General features: G+C 39.6%; 1 protein-coding gene across 1 annotated transcript; it reads left to right on the forward strand.

Moving 5' to 3' along the window:
• The first annotated feature begins 125 nt into the window (after window positions 1–125).
• LOC116778210 (uncharacterized) lies at window positions 126–14,623 on the forward strand. The gene is made up of 9 exons (XM_061525897.1): window positions 126–268; window positions 7,100–7,205; window positions 10,093–10,230; window positions 10,620–11,369; window positions 11,600–11,718; window positions 12,689–12,817; window positions 13,162–13,401; window positions 13,664–13,777; window positions 14,204–14,623. The coding sequence occupies exons 2-9, from the start codon at window positions 7,107–7,109 to the stop codon at window positions 14,310–14,312; spliced, it is 1,698 nt and encodes a 565-aa protein (XP_061381881.1). The 5' UTR covers window positions 126–268; window positions 7,100–7,106; the 3' UTR covers window positions 14,313–14,623.
• The last annotated feature ends 283 nt before the right edge of the window (window positions 14,624–14,906 follow it).

A 14,906-nucleotide genomic window follows, 5' to 3' on the forward strand; every position in this document is an offset into this window, starting at 1 on the left:
GTTTACTTCGCAGCGGCCGTGATCACGGACGGACGAGGTGTGAATTTTTTATTTAAGCAAAAATAAGTCGTATTGTTATTGTAATTAATTTTGTTAGCGAAATGAAAACTTTCGCGTAACAGACTCGCTCGCAGCACGCGAAACTGGCTCCGGAGACGGCAGTCAGTAGTGTCGAGACGCCGCGGGGGAAGGTTGACTCGTTGTAGCTGTTTAACTTGAGTTTATTTTACAGTTAGTTAGTGAGTTATGTTACTTATATTATAAGCAGGTTAGTGTTTTAACTCGCTTTGACTTACTATAAGTTTTAACTTTATATATTCGTCATGAAATCTGACATTCTCAGAGACTTTTTTTTTGGTGCATTTCTTTGTTTATTGAGAGTTTGCTTGTGTTTTTGTGTAGCACGTTATTATAAATTATAATATATTATTGTTTGATAATAAATTAGTTGAACCAATCAATGTGTTTAGAAAAAACGTATAAAACATATCTCGATATCTTTACGCGTCTTATGTGTTTAGAAAGTTATAAAGACATCATTTATTATTTGACAGTTAGATTAGAAATACGCCTAACAATACTATAAACATGTTAGTGAGAGTTATAGAACGAACGTTCTTCATTAAATTTAAGGACTAGAATTTTTTTTAACTTGCAGAAAACACTCGGACTGCTTATTTTTTTTACTTTAATTTTAATATTCTATTATAAAAGAATATCGCTGTTATTATATTACTTAACTGTCAAGATTCATGATACGATATAAAGTAATATGGCACAGTTTGTACCCTTACCACACGTTTGAAACAGACTACACACGCAGCGTTAACAGTTTGTCATTCACGACACACATAGTATTAACGTAGATTGAATGAGACGGGAGACGCTTCGTGTGTAGTGTGAGTTGTGACGTGTCGAGTCTTATCTTCTAAACTTCGTATTAAAGTTTTCGCTGAACGCATCTTTATTTTGTTAATATATAATACATATTTGCTCATTACTTTTAGTATATGTATATATGTATGTAATGTTTTTTTTTTTGTTCAATCCAATTATAATTACAAAACGATATTAATATGCGCGCGGACTTCCAGCGGCCATTGTTTACATTAATAGGTTACTCGGTTCGGGTCCAACTGAAAAATACACGTACGATATTATATATAACGTGTGTTTGTCTGTTGTCACCTCCGCTCCTACTGTGAACTATATTATATTATTTCTCCAGACAAATCTAGGTTAATTTTGATTTTATTAAAAAATTCATGAACCTAAACTTATTTTTTGACATTTGATTGGAAAAAACTCAGAAGAATACACACACACACACACACATATATATATATATATAGGTCAATTCAAAGGAAGTGTATGTCCGTCTTAGCAGATGTACATACTCGTATATATAAAACTTTCTCCAATCAAATAATGTCCGCATGAAGACTTGTGGTTAAACTGAAGTATAAATTATATCACTAACCCACGAAATGAAATGAGATCTGATCTATATGCTTACCATTAGTTTCCATCGCCACTACACACGTAGCGTCTCCCGTCTCTCATTCATCTACGTTAATACTAGGTGAGTTGTGAATGAGAAACTGTTAACGCTACGTGTGTAGTTACGAATCAAACTTGCTTTAAACATACTGGTATATAGCATTTCAATTGCTTTGATACTATTCGTGAACGTTTAGTTGAATACTTTCGATCGCTCGTTCAGTTGTCGATGACACGTGTAGTAAGGATAACGTTAAGCCGTGAATCTGTTCCATAACATAAGCAGCAGTTGTAAATGTTCCTTCACCGTAAACTTTGACCCTTGAATGATTTGTACGTGAGCGCCGAGCGTCGCTTACTGTGACTCACAAGCGATTATTTAATTAATTTACTTTAATTAAATTAAAAAATATATGTTAAAACGATAATTTTTCGTCTTGAAAGGTTTGATGGAAATGCATAACGTATGGTTTTTGTATATTATTATATAATCGCAGTAGAGGTTACATACAACAAAACATATGTTATCGGTCGTTTTTTGTCCAAACTCTTGCCAACTGAACCTTTGTACGGTCGTTCAGACGTTTCTATGTTGGTATGTTCGTTGCACTTTCACTCAAAAACTGCTGTACAGGTTTTGGTGAAACTTTACAGCGTTGTAGCTTAAACATCAGAACAGCACCCGCGTGTGTGTGTCTTGAGTTCGTGTCGTTTGTTCAGGATGTACTCACAACAGTCGTGTAATGAGTGAAGTCACACGAGGAACTATACATGTCTCTGACGGATGATTGATAGATAATGTTTAAACACTCTATATACATTTATCTCTGAGAACTGAATTAAGGAAGGATGAAGAAATGAAATAATAAATTATAATAAACGCTTATGATAAAGGCACGATATAAATCTATACCACAGTATTAAGGTACCTCACGTTCAATATATATAGTTGTGCCTTGCCTCACCTGTAGCGTAATTCGCCTCACCTTCAAGTCGCTTCTCGCAAAATAAAGTTTTAAAACGTTAATATAATTACAGGTAAATATATATTTTAATTAAAAACAAACTAAATAGAATTAAAAAACATAAAAGGCGAGCATTTGTACTGAAATCAATTTTATATAAACTAAGTGTTAGGAATGAATGTCGGAGCGCTTCAAAACATTAGCTGCAGGTGAATAAAACACACACAATCATGTGAGTGACCAAAAAATGTTGTGTAAAATGAGATTTTATAAACAGAAAGCTGTTCATCCTTATAAACTCTAACTGACTGAATTACTGTAACTCAATAACTCTGCTCTGTTAAAGTACAACATCATAATAGCGTACGAAGGTTTACGCTCGCTGTTATCTGCATATCATTTTACCGACTTCTAAAAGGTAGGTTATGTACAAGCTTTATATAAAAGCTACGTGTTGTAAACAAGGCTTTCGAGAATATTTTTATTGTAACACGTGTTCTAACGGAGGTAACTCCGAGCAGACTATCAAACAGTCAAAACAGCATAGTGATTTAGACGGCCTTTCAACAATTAATTACAAAAAGTATCTTTTAGATGGAACTAATATATTTTCGGATGTACTACGCGGATTTTATTATTTTAAATTACATAATCCCGACGTTTCGGTTACAAAAAGTAACGCGTAGTACATCCGAAAATATATTAGTTTCATTTAAATGAATAGAACTCGCGAGTCTTAGATCTCATTAAAAAGTGTCTTATGTATATACCTACATAAATTTGGAAATAGCGACTTCTTTCAGTCAAAATTTCACCAAAAAAACAACACATATGAATTGTTATATAATATACTAGTTTTTGCATCCGATTTCCGCCGGATTATGGGATTGGGTTCAGAGATGCATTGACCTCTTGTACCACAACACAGTAGGGTAAGCTAAAGGAAGCGTAGCCTGTAGTCTGTGTTACGTTACTTCCTCCAAGTGACTTAGTCCAGTCGTAGTCGAGAACCACAAGGACATTCAGGACAGATTATAACCTGTCATATTCTGACGTCCGAGTTGCATCATTGTAATGTTTCGTGAAAATCTTTTTAGTAATTAACAAACATACACATATAAGTACATCCGGTTAAACTTCGGCATTTGTAATGGTAGTAGGTTCTCATATATATTTTCAGACTAAATTCTATTCTACTCCTTGGCAGCAGCACGTCCTCTGTCCTTTGACCTCTACTGATAATTTCAAACCTCAAGGTCAACACCGATATACAATTCCTATATTTAGATGACATCCCGAATGTGACATGATTGATTGTGTTTAGATAACTGAAAAAAGATATCCTCGGGTCAAAGGTCGATGTGGAAGAAAGTGAAATGTACAATAACCTACGAGGAGATAAACATTAGAACAATTCTAAAAATATTGTTTACTAAAATATTATTTGTAAAAATATTCAAGATACATACATGCGGGTATGTGTGGACTGTCGTTGTGACTCAGACCTTGTATTGCTTTTATTTTATTTATTTGTAACAATTGTGAACAATTTTAAGATATTTGCTGATCACAGAAATATTAATTACTAGTTTATGACGTCGACTTTGAAGGACTCGTCGACTTGTCGACTTGTCTTTTGGACTTATGTTTATAGAGATGTAAAAAGTGTCTTAAAACAACGGGTAGTAGGAGTCACGTTACTGACGTTACGTGTGGCTGTATCCTGCGAGAACTAGGCCGAATTCCAGGACAAATTAAAGCCTCTATCATATAACAATGTCTAAGCTACATCGCTATTAAATTTTATCAAAATCTGTTAAGTCAATTTTTCGTGGAAGAGCAACAAACAGCCACGCACACATCCTCACTCTCTCTAGCATGTCTGCCATCAGTAGCAAGTATTAATGCTATAGAAAACGTATGTTTAGCTTAACAAATCTACATCCTTGACCCCAATACAGACTAGACTTTATGTGAAACATACTCCGAGTATGATTGCATGCGAATCAGAAAGCAGAAGAGTTCAACGAAATGAAAACAAGGCCCACACGGACGAAGTCGCAGGCATAGGCTAGTGTAACATGATATTAACAGGTATTAAGTCTAATTTGCCTGTTATTTTTTACATAACAACGTTGATATTACGTTTCCCAGCGAGCGTCGTGGGTAAAAAGTTAGAAATCAACCCGCGATGCAAGTAGAGCATGCACGAGACGTGCGGCCGGATGGTTTACGTGTGACAGAGACTGCGTTTCCGGGTGTTGACCGACTTCGAACGGAGAGGTTCTCAGCTCAGCTTTAAGTTCTGCACGTCGTATGTTTGTTTGTTAACATTTTCTCTGTGCTTCTATCTACAAACACGGAGACCTGAAACTGCCTTCATAAAGTGAACATCAATGAAACTTCTAACTTGATAAAATGATGGTCTCTATATTTCACTTATTATATTGTAGCTATTAGTTTAAACCAACGAGAATCCTGCATAACATTGGTCGCATGAGATCGGGGGCTCGTTTAACGTAACCCTGGTATATTTCTGTGACATGACGGTCGACTGGATCCTGCGGAACCTCTCCACTCTCCATGTCCCTCGAGCCAAGTCAGAGATAACTCTCTCACCTTTATTTCCACTAACAAATGTAATCGCAAATATATATACGTATAGCTGAAAGCCTCGTTCCTGATGTTGTCTCTAACAGACAAACAAACACATGTTGTATTTCTACAAGTTTGAACCGTCACTGCACACGTAGCGTTGACAGTTTGTCGTTTATAACTCACGTAGTATTAACGTGGATTGAATCAGAGACGGGAGACGCTACGTGTGTAGTGACGGTGGAAACTTGGAATAAGCTAAGGCATTTGGAAAATAATATTTACAATCTTATAATTAATAATTTTTATATATTTTTTAAATAAATCTTAGATTTCGTGAGATGTATGGCGTGTGTTGTATGTTTGTTCGCTTGTTTGTTTTTTACAACATTTGTGACTTTCTTCAAAATCATTTTGTGCCAAAAACATGAAGGTCAGAGAACAGTATCCTCAGCGTTAAGTACACTAAGTGTTTGAAGCCACTAGGCCTGTGTGCCTCCCGTCAACGCGTCGGTAATTAGCGCTGACATGTGGAACAGTTACTTGTAACATGGCCGCGGCTCTAACGTTCGACTTTTACCAGAGTTTTCCTTCGTGATGACGTATATATGTTTTGGACGAAAAAGTCTTAAAAGTAATTATATTCTATTATTATTTATTCTGTATACTTACCACAAGTCTCCACCGTCACTACACACGAAGCGTCTCACGTCTCTCATTCAATCCACGTTAATATTATAATGTGCGGAGATTTCATTTCTCTCTTGTTAAAATACGTTTGGTTGTTTCCAAACCAACAAATATATTGTTTCAAATATTATACAGTGAAGATTGCGGCTGTCGTTTTAATATAAGGTCTCCTATTTGATAGTCTAATTAACTAACACTCTTATAACCGAGTCCTGCTTTGGATATATATATGTTTGTGGCAGAAGACACAGCTCATAGTTATAGTATATATGTCCTTCTAGACACATATTTATTATATATATATACAGGTCGTCTGTTGTAATTCTCAGCCACATCCTACGTTTGTAACCGTGACGTTGGTCTATTCGCGTGTGTCAGTCTTCGACGCAACATGTAAGGAAGTAGTATTATGAAATAGTATACCACGCTTAGCACGAGTCCGCATCGTCGGACTTCATACGTAGCGTTTTCCGTCTGTATTTCAATGACCCAAAAACAATAATCTGTTAATATTAGTGAATTTAAAACTGCTAACGCTCCGTATGTAGTATGCTCATACACACTTGTGACACGCGTTCAAGACATTAATAAGTAATTAAACTATACACTGATAGTTTAGACTGTCTGTTTTCCGGTATTGAAAAACCCGTGGTAAACATAGAAACAATATCCCTTAGTATTGAACCGTACAGGAATGCACTCGTCTGCCCGTGGTCACGGTTGCTGAAAAGTATCCGAAACTTCGGGGGTATGTAGTTTTTTACAAAAATAAATCACGCGTAGTTTATCCGAATGATACTAGTTTCATTTAAATGAATAAAACTCGCGAAAATCTTAGATCTCATTATGCACAGGATAAATAGATAATTTAACTTAATATTATAATGACTTACAAACTTAAATGTTACACAAGTCATTTTTATGTTTTGGTTCAGCGACGTTACCAACGGCGTTTTGAATACGAGCAACTAGCAACTGCACGATTTTATAACTTAACAAACATTGATACTGTCGTGTACTGAGATTTACGAGTGTAACACTCGGAACTGTCAATATTCAGTTCGGAGACGCCAACTTGTAGTAAGATTACATGAGTAATTCCTTTCCAGAGTTTTATACTAAACTTAAATTCAAACGAATCAAATATTTGAGATAAAAAAAGTTAAAACATAAATAAAAAATATATTCTTATTAAATCATATCAGTACAAAATTTAAAAATTAAGAGAAGGTATTAAGATTTAAGAACTAACGAGCAATAATTTTTCTCAGAGTTACAACTTGCAGCATCTTCATGACGAGTCTTTGTGAGGTGATATTGTTTAAAGCCGTTACGTTTTTTGTTCGCAGATCCAGAATGTTTCAGTACGACTATGAGAAGCGTCTCTCCTCCAGTGACCGGCGCTCCAGGCCTCTGCCCCCGCGGCCCGAGGACGCTCTGCCCGCTAAGACCAGTGTAAGGTCCACTTTGGTTTACTAATAGACAGCTCATCTAACTTAGTATAGGGTTTTCCATTAAGGGCGCTTGATCTTTGAAATGCAAAAAAAATACATGTAGGAAAGATATTTGCGAAATTTTTTTTTTATTTGGAAGGTCTATCGACCCCATTATGTATGGAATATGACATCATTCAAATGACCGCCACGGCTTCGGTTGGTGGCGCGCACACGAAAGGTCCAATTTTCGATGACTCTGGCGCACAAATCGGGCTGTATTTGATCGATGGCGTGGCGTATGTTGACTTTGAGGGCATCGGTGGTTTGCGGCTTGTTGGCATAGACCTGCGACTTAAGAAAACCCCACAAGAAAAAGTCCAGCGGGGTCAAATCGCACGATCTCGGTGGCCAGTTCACGTCGCCTCCGCGCGAGATGACCATGTCCAGAAATTGCTCGTGCAGAACTTCCATCGTAGCGTGTGCTGTGTGGCACGTAGCGCCGTCCTGTTGAAACCACATGTTGTCCAGATCCATATTCTCGATTTCAGGCCAAAACAAGTTGGTTATCATCGACCGGTATCGCTCACCATTGACGGTGACGGCCACACCATTATCGTTTTCGAAAAAATACGGACCAATCACGCCTCCGGCCCAAAATCCGCACCAAACAGTCACTTTCTGCGGGTGCATTGCCACTTGGTGAACCTCGTGTGGATTGGTCTCGTCCCAAATACGGCAATTTTGCTTGTTGACATAGCCATTCATCCAAAAATGCGCCTCGTCGCTGAAGATGATTTTTTTGCCAAAATCGGCGTCAACTTCCAACTGCTCTAATGCCCAGTCAGCGAACACACGGCGCTGTCTATGGTCATTAACCTTGAGCTCTTGGGTCAGCTGGATCTTGTAAGGGTGCAGGCTCAAGTCACAACGCAAAATTCGCCAAGTTGTCGTCTGCGAAAGGCCGAGTTCCTGTGCGCGACGCGGAATTGACTGCCGCGGGTTTTCGAGGACACTGTCGCGCACAGCGGCGATATTCTCGGCAGATCTCGCGTTACGTTGACGCACGGGAACCGGCTGATTGTTAACTGACCCGGTTGACTCGAATTTGTCCACCAATCGACGGATAGTCGACTCGGCAGGACGATCATCGCGACCGTAAAACGGGCGAAGTGCGCGGAACGTTGCTCGAACTGAAGACCCATTTTCATAAAACAATTTTATGATTTGCACGTGCTGCTCGACACTGTAACCTGCCATGGTGGTTTGGGAGGACGGAATGAATATAACAAACTGCATTTGACAGCTGTCACTCAAACAACATGGCCGCAATCAGCTGTCAAAGTTCAAGCGTCCCTATTGGAAAACCCCTTATAACCCGATAGCCCATCTCATACTGGTGCTAGAGCCCCGCTGTGGTCAAGTAACAACAGCTCGAACATGGGCTGGCTCGACCGGGGAAGTACCACCCTCACAGAAGATCGCGTGAAGTAGCCTTAAATGACTGCGTTTCGTCCGATGAGTGAGAGAGCCGGTTGCCCTTTCCGTGTTCCCACCCCTCCCTTTCCCTCAACAACCAAGCTTAGCAATGCATCCGCAACATTTCTGTTGTTGATGTGGGCGACGGTGACTACTGTCCATCAAGTAGGCCGTCTGCTCGTTTGCCACCTTTCACAAAAAAAAAGTTAAAATCATTTGCGTACATATATATTTTAATATAGAATTGAGCGTTTAACGCGCGTTAGATAGAAGCCCATAAACCTACACCTGGGTTGCGAGTCCCAGGCGCTGTTGAAGCTCCTCTCCCTGCAGCGCTGGTCCCGACGCCCGCACAGTGAATCCATGGAATACTCAGAACTTTCGTCCCGAGCTATGACTTCATTCGCTTGGATTAAGGAAATTTCTTCAGCGAGGAATGTATACGAATGTATAGTGTGTTAGTTACCTGTCCTATTCCGATGTCTTGGCTACATCCTGATAAAGTTTGATGAAAATCCGTCCAGTAGTGTTCGTGTGGAAGAGAAACAAACACACAGCCAGTCGCGCAAACTCCCGCATTTATAGTATTTGGATGTCAGTTAAATAGGTCACTTTACCAACTATTCCTTGTACCGTAACAGCTGTTTAAAGTTTAAACTAATTTCGTTAGTTAGTTAAAAAGATTGAAGTATCGGCTCCCTACATCACGTCCAGTGAGTTAGTCAGCACTCCTATTGCGACAGACCATCGTCTCGCGTTACACGCGCAGTTCAAATAACGTCTTCATTATAATTATTGTCTTGTGATGTTCTAGCTTAACATAACTTCAATATTTCTAGATTTCGTAGTTAAATTCCTTTGTTTTTTAACAAAACAAAAGTTACGACAGTTAATATTAAACCATTATCTAACTTTGTTAGTTAAACAATTAGTGGAGATGTTGATCTCAGCCTGGTATGTAACTAACTGTATGGCATTAATATAATTTGTTCCACTCACTGACTGAACTGTGAGTGTAACAGTACGTAATGACAGCGGATACGGTGACACAGACCTTACCACCGGTCGCAGGGGTGTATACACTACTGGAAGTTTAGTTGCGTCAAGAAGTGTGTTTAAAGTAATAAATGAGTCAGTTAATGAAGGTGTGTGGAAGGTCGTTGCTTTTCTATCGAACAGATGTTGATGAAGTCGTATTGCTATTGTCCCTGCACTCCTCTGGTTCTTGTGGAACCTGTCTACACAGGATGCACAGTTCAAGTTCCTATCGTCACACTATACACCGACCGCTTCCCGTCCCTCACTCAATAACCTACGTTAACACTACAATGTGACAAGATTTATAAATGTAAACACTTAACGCTCCGTAACACAAGGATCTTGAAAACTCTGTTTATAATACATCCGTAGTTGTCTTTCTGCGTTCCCAGGTTCCTCTGAAGGTGTGGGTGATCGCCAGCGCGTCGTGCTTCGCGGTGTGCGGGGCGCTGGTCCTCGCCACCATCATCATCACCAGATGGAGCGCCGCAGACACTTACAGCCCGCGCCAGATGTACGAGGAGACCAGGGTGAGCGCAAAACAACGACAACAACATCAACAACAGACGAGACGGAATGAGAAAGACATTCAGTAGGGGCTGCCATCTATGTACTTTAATACTTTATCTACTAACCGGCTGTTTAACTTTGTAACTGTCGGTTTTCGGGTCATGAAATCTCGTAGCTGAGTACAAGTTATGTTGATGTATCTGCCACAGACTTATAGAATGTGAACGTATGGATGAGCCCTCAGCTGCGATCTGGTGATCTCCAGGAACACTTTTGTTATTTCTTCTGTCTAAAATTAAAAAAAAATACCCAAACACATGACAGATTATAACTTAAGCTCTTCCGAGAACGAGTGACGTTGTTTTTCGTGTTGCGTGAGAGTTCGTACAGTTGTATTATTTAATTGCAGGAACCGATATACGCCAATTACTATCCACCGGCCGCACGGACCACAACCACAACCACCACAGAGGAAACTGCGACCCAGGAACAAGAGGACGCGCAGATTCCTATATTAGAGAAGCTGGCGATATTCAAGAACATAGTGGCGAATCGGGAGAAGAAGAAAGAAGATAAGAATTTGATATCGAAACATCAGCTGCATCCGGCCCAGGACACGTCCTTACATCACCCAGAAAAGAAAATAGAAAAGAAGGACCAAGCGAAGTTGCCGGATATTAAAATACCAGAATTCAAGCCGACTTTACCCGACGTGTTCATAGATTCCGGGATAAAGCTCTCGGACGGATACATCGCCGGTCTGAAGTCCGACGTCAACTACGAAGAATACTACAACGACGAGAACCTCTACGACGACTACATGCAGAGCAACACCATGACCAGCTACCTCATAGAGAAGGTCATGGAACTGCACGACTGGATCACCTCCGACACGGACTTCGAAGCGGCGCAAGGGACAAAGAATACTACCAACGAGTTCGGACGGCTCTTGAAGGCTTTGAACGAGAGTCTGGTGGAAGGGAACGTCACTATCGTCATGAACGAGCTGAGACACATGTACCTCGGAGAGAACTTCACGGAGGCAGGCAGCGGCAGGAGGGTCATCGTCAGCAACAGCACCAACCTGCTGTCCTTCGGCATCCTCACGCTGGACGTGATGCTGCTCCATAACATACAGGTCATGGCCTGGGAGAATCAGGTGGGTGAGGTCAGGGGTCGACCTTAGTGAAAGTGAAGTTCCTATTTAAAGTTGTTATGGTTTATAAATATCAAACATATTTGAAGGCAGATCATGTAAATAGTTTCTAGTGTGGGACTAGTGATTGCTTCCTTTGTAATTATTGTCTTAGAATAAACAACTAATACATTGGAAACCTTTTCCAAAAATTGTGACGAAAAGATTAATATTTTTATATTGTCTTTTCTAAGGAGTCTTCTCGCTCCAAGATGTTGAAAGATCCAGACGTGTTCGCCTTCAACGCTCTGTTCATGGAACCGTCCAAGGTGGAGGCGAGGCGGAGCGAGGTGCTGCTCGGAGACACCCTGGGGTGAGAGCCACCACCTGCCGCCTACCACCCACCAGCTCGCATATAAACACGCTCGCAATAAACTATCTCTTCCTTAAGAATTTATGAACGGAAGGACATTAACGATTATTTTATTACCTACAATCATTTTTAATAATTAATTTATAATTTAATGAAGGTTGAAGAATTTGTGGAGGAGTAACTTTAAAAATATAAAAGGTCTTAATAAAAATATTCCCGTTCAAAAATCTATTATTAATAGGGGGGTAGTTTTAATAATGGCTCTTATTTCTATTGTTACCCGACACATCATACAAATATTGATATCTATACATATTAGAAGTTAATTTAAAGGCAATATCTTTTTTATTTTTCTTTTATAACTTAAAAGAAACATGCGTGGAGCGGTCCCGCGCGATTCATGAACTATACTAGCATTCAGTATCTTAGATGAGACCTTTAAGTATCTACCATCTTAGTAAGTAACGCCAGGTGTTTGAACATTACTTATAAAGGATCAGTCAAGATACATGTAAGTTGTCCGTTAAAAGAAAACATCACAAGACTTCTAAGAATTTCGCGAGTATTCATATAAATGAAACTAATATTTTCGGATCCCTACGCGTTAATATTGACGGACGGTGAAGGAAAAACATCGAGAGGAAACCTGGTCTTATAATTTCAAATTATTAGATTGAAATCGCCAACCCGTCTTGAGCAAGCGTGGTTATTAATGCTCTAACCTTCTCCATGGGAGGAGAGGCCTTTGCTCAACAGTGGACTCCGATAGGCTGATGATGATGATGATGATGACGCGTTATTTTATTATCTTTAAAATTAAATACTCCCGACATTTCGATTACGTTGCAGCAACCGCGATAACCTAGACGAGATGTGAATGACGTCTGGGGATCATGGTGTTTTTAAAAATCATGATATAACGAGTAGTAACCCTAAAATATTAGTTTCATATAAGACATCTCAATAACAGGAAACGACAAAATCGCGTGGATCCTGACGACTGGCAGGTCGGCCAGAACCTCCTGGAGAATGTTCTGGAAATGGGAATGAGCACCGCCCGCGCCGCCATACACCTGGGACGAGCCTTCAAAAATACTAAGTCATTATCATTATAAAACATTTACCAAGACTAATAAGAGGTTGCGCATTTCGAGGTTTCCTTAGGTCCACAGATACATGTATCCTTACCAGAAGGCTGACTCAATACGGAGAGTTTCCAAGTTACATTCACAAGTCCTTATATGGCACTATCATCATTCATTATGTGGACTGTAGAGTGAAGAGGAGCTGGTGACGCTCCGTGTGTAGTTTAAGAATGCAAACTTGAAGTAAGAGCACTAAATACAGCCAGCACGACAAGTTCCTCAAGACTGTCAACTTTAGTAGTAACACCAAAAGTGGTTCTGATATAAATCACACTAATATAATGTATTTATTTTCCAGGATGGTGGTGAGTCAGCTATCCAATCGCGACTCATTGAATGCGAACATCCAGCACCAGCTGTCTCGTAACCTGGACGCCAACACTCACGCCCTGAACCACCTGCAGAGCTCATTCACCAGCGACGCTTCCAGCACTACGAGCTACACGGACCTGGACTGCGTGTGGTTGCTGTATTGCAAGAACCTGGTTGCGACTTCCAAACTGAACGCGCCTTATGGCACCATGGCAAGGATAAACGGGTCAGTCGAGCTCTCTCATATATATGGTGTTCTGTGAAGGTTTGTAATCGAAACAAGCTACAAAAGATCAAATACAGGATGATTCCATCGCCAACCTCTGGCATGACAGTATATGTGCGTGCTTGTGATACCAGAACCTCTACCTGTGCGTTTGTCAATGTTAATTCGTTTTTGTTAAAACTGGTCTCTTAAACAAATATTAAGTAATTGAGTCTTAAATTCGACGTTGTTAAATACTAAATTTATTATATAACATATGCAGTCTTGCTCTGAGGATGCTGACGGGCGAGCTGCCCTCGGAGCGAGCCTTCGACACTCTGCTGTACGAGGTACTCTCCGGTTGGACGGACCTCCGCTGTACGGACATGTTCCCCAGGTGATCATAACACATACAAGCTTTACCCGCGACTCCACACGCAAACACGCGAAACGATTGCTTAAAATTATATAAATATATCAACAATCAGCGCCATCTATCGTCCGTGTCACTCCACTACACGGAGTGAGACGCGTTGTATGCTGTATGTCAGCACGTATTACACGTATTGTAGAAAAGTTACATCAAAATCAATATAGGAGTTTTGGCGTGAAAGGATAACAAACATACGGACAAGTTTATCCATATATAATGTTAATCAGAAACAGGATAATGTAGACCTATAACTTGAAGCCTGGTGCCGGGATAGACTACAGGGTGTGCAGAATATACGTCACGCTTTTATTCATGTTCATTAAACAGTAAACAAAAAAACTGTGTATAAAAATACAAATCCATTATTATTATTATTATTTTATTTTGTAGATGTAGCAAAGTGAATGCAGCGTCGGTGGTGTTGGATTCAATACTCCAACCCTTCAGGAGATCACAGACGGCCAACAACAACAACAACAGCAACAACAACAGGATATAAATAATATTTAATGTGGTGGCAACACTCGCACCACGTGTCACACAACAGAAGGACTGACGAGTTGAAATAATATATATTTGTAATGTTTTAAGTACAAAAAGATAAATTTATAGATGAACTGGGCTAGAATAGTCGAGAGGAATACTCTATATATATATAATAGGACACGTTAAGGTAGTCGTAAGGAGTTTCCGTTCATTTGCCATAGACTTGCGTATTTGTAATAAAAATATAATTAAATAAGTTAGTCTATGGTAAAACAGTAGCATAATAATGATATAGACTGATTAATAAACATTTAGTAAAATCTGTGTGGTGATTTGATAGGATCCTTATACCTTTACCAAATTCGGACAAACACGAGTCCGGTGCTGTAGACCAAACGATAAGCTCAACTAATCTTAATTCGGTTCCTGTTGCTATGAAAGTTGAAGTAAGCAAAGAGAGAGTATAATCTCTTTAAAGGGGGACGTTCAAAGGCCTGCAAGGACTGGCGAGTCAGTGAGTAAACGCTGTTCCTGGTGCTATATGACTCCTGGACTAAGACAGTTATATAATCTAAACTAGCAGCAACTATCGCTAGCCAACATCTGA

This window comes from Danaus plexippus, chromosome 31 (assembly GCF_018135715.1).
Source record: "Danaus plexippus chromosome 31, MEX_DaPlex, whole genome shotgun sequence".
Lineage (NCBI taxonomy): Eukaryota > Metazoa > Arthropoda > Insecta > Lepidoptera > Nymphalidae > Danaus > Danaus plexippus.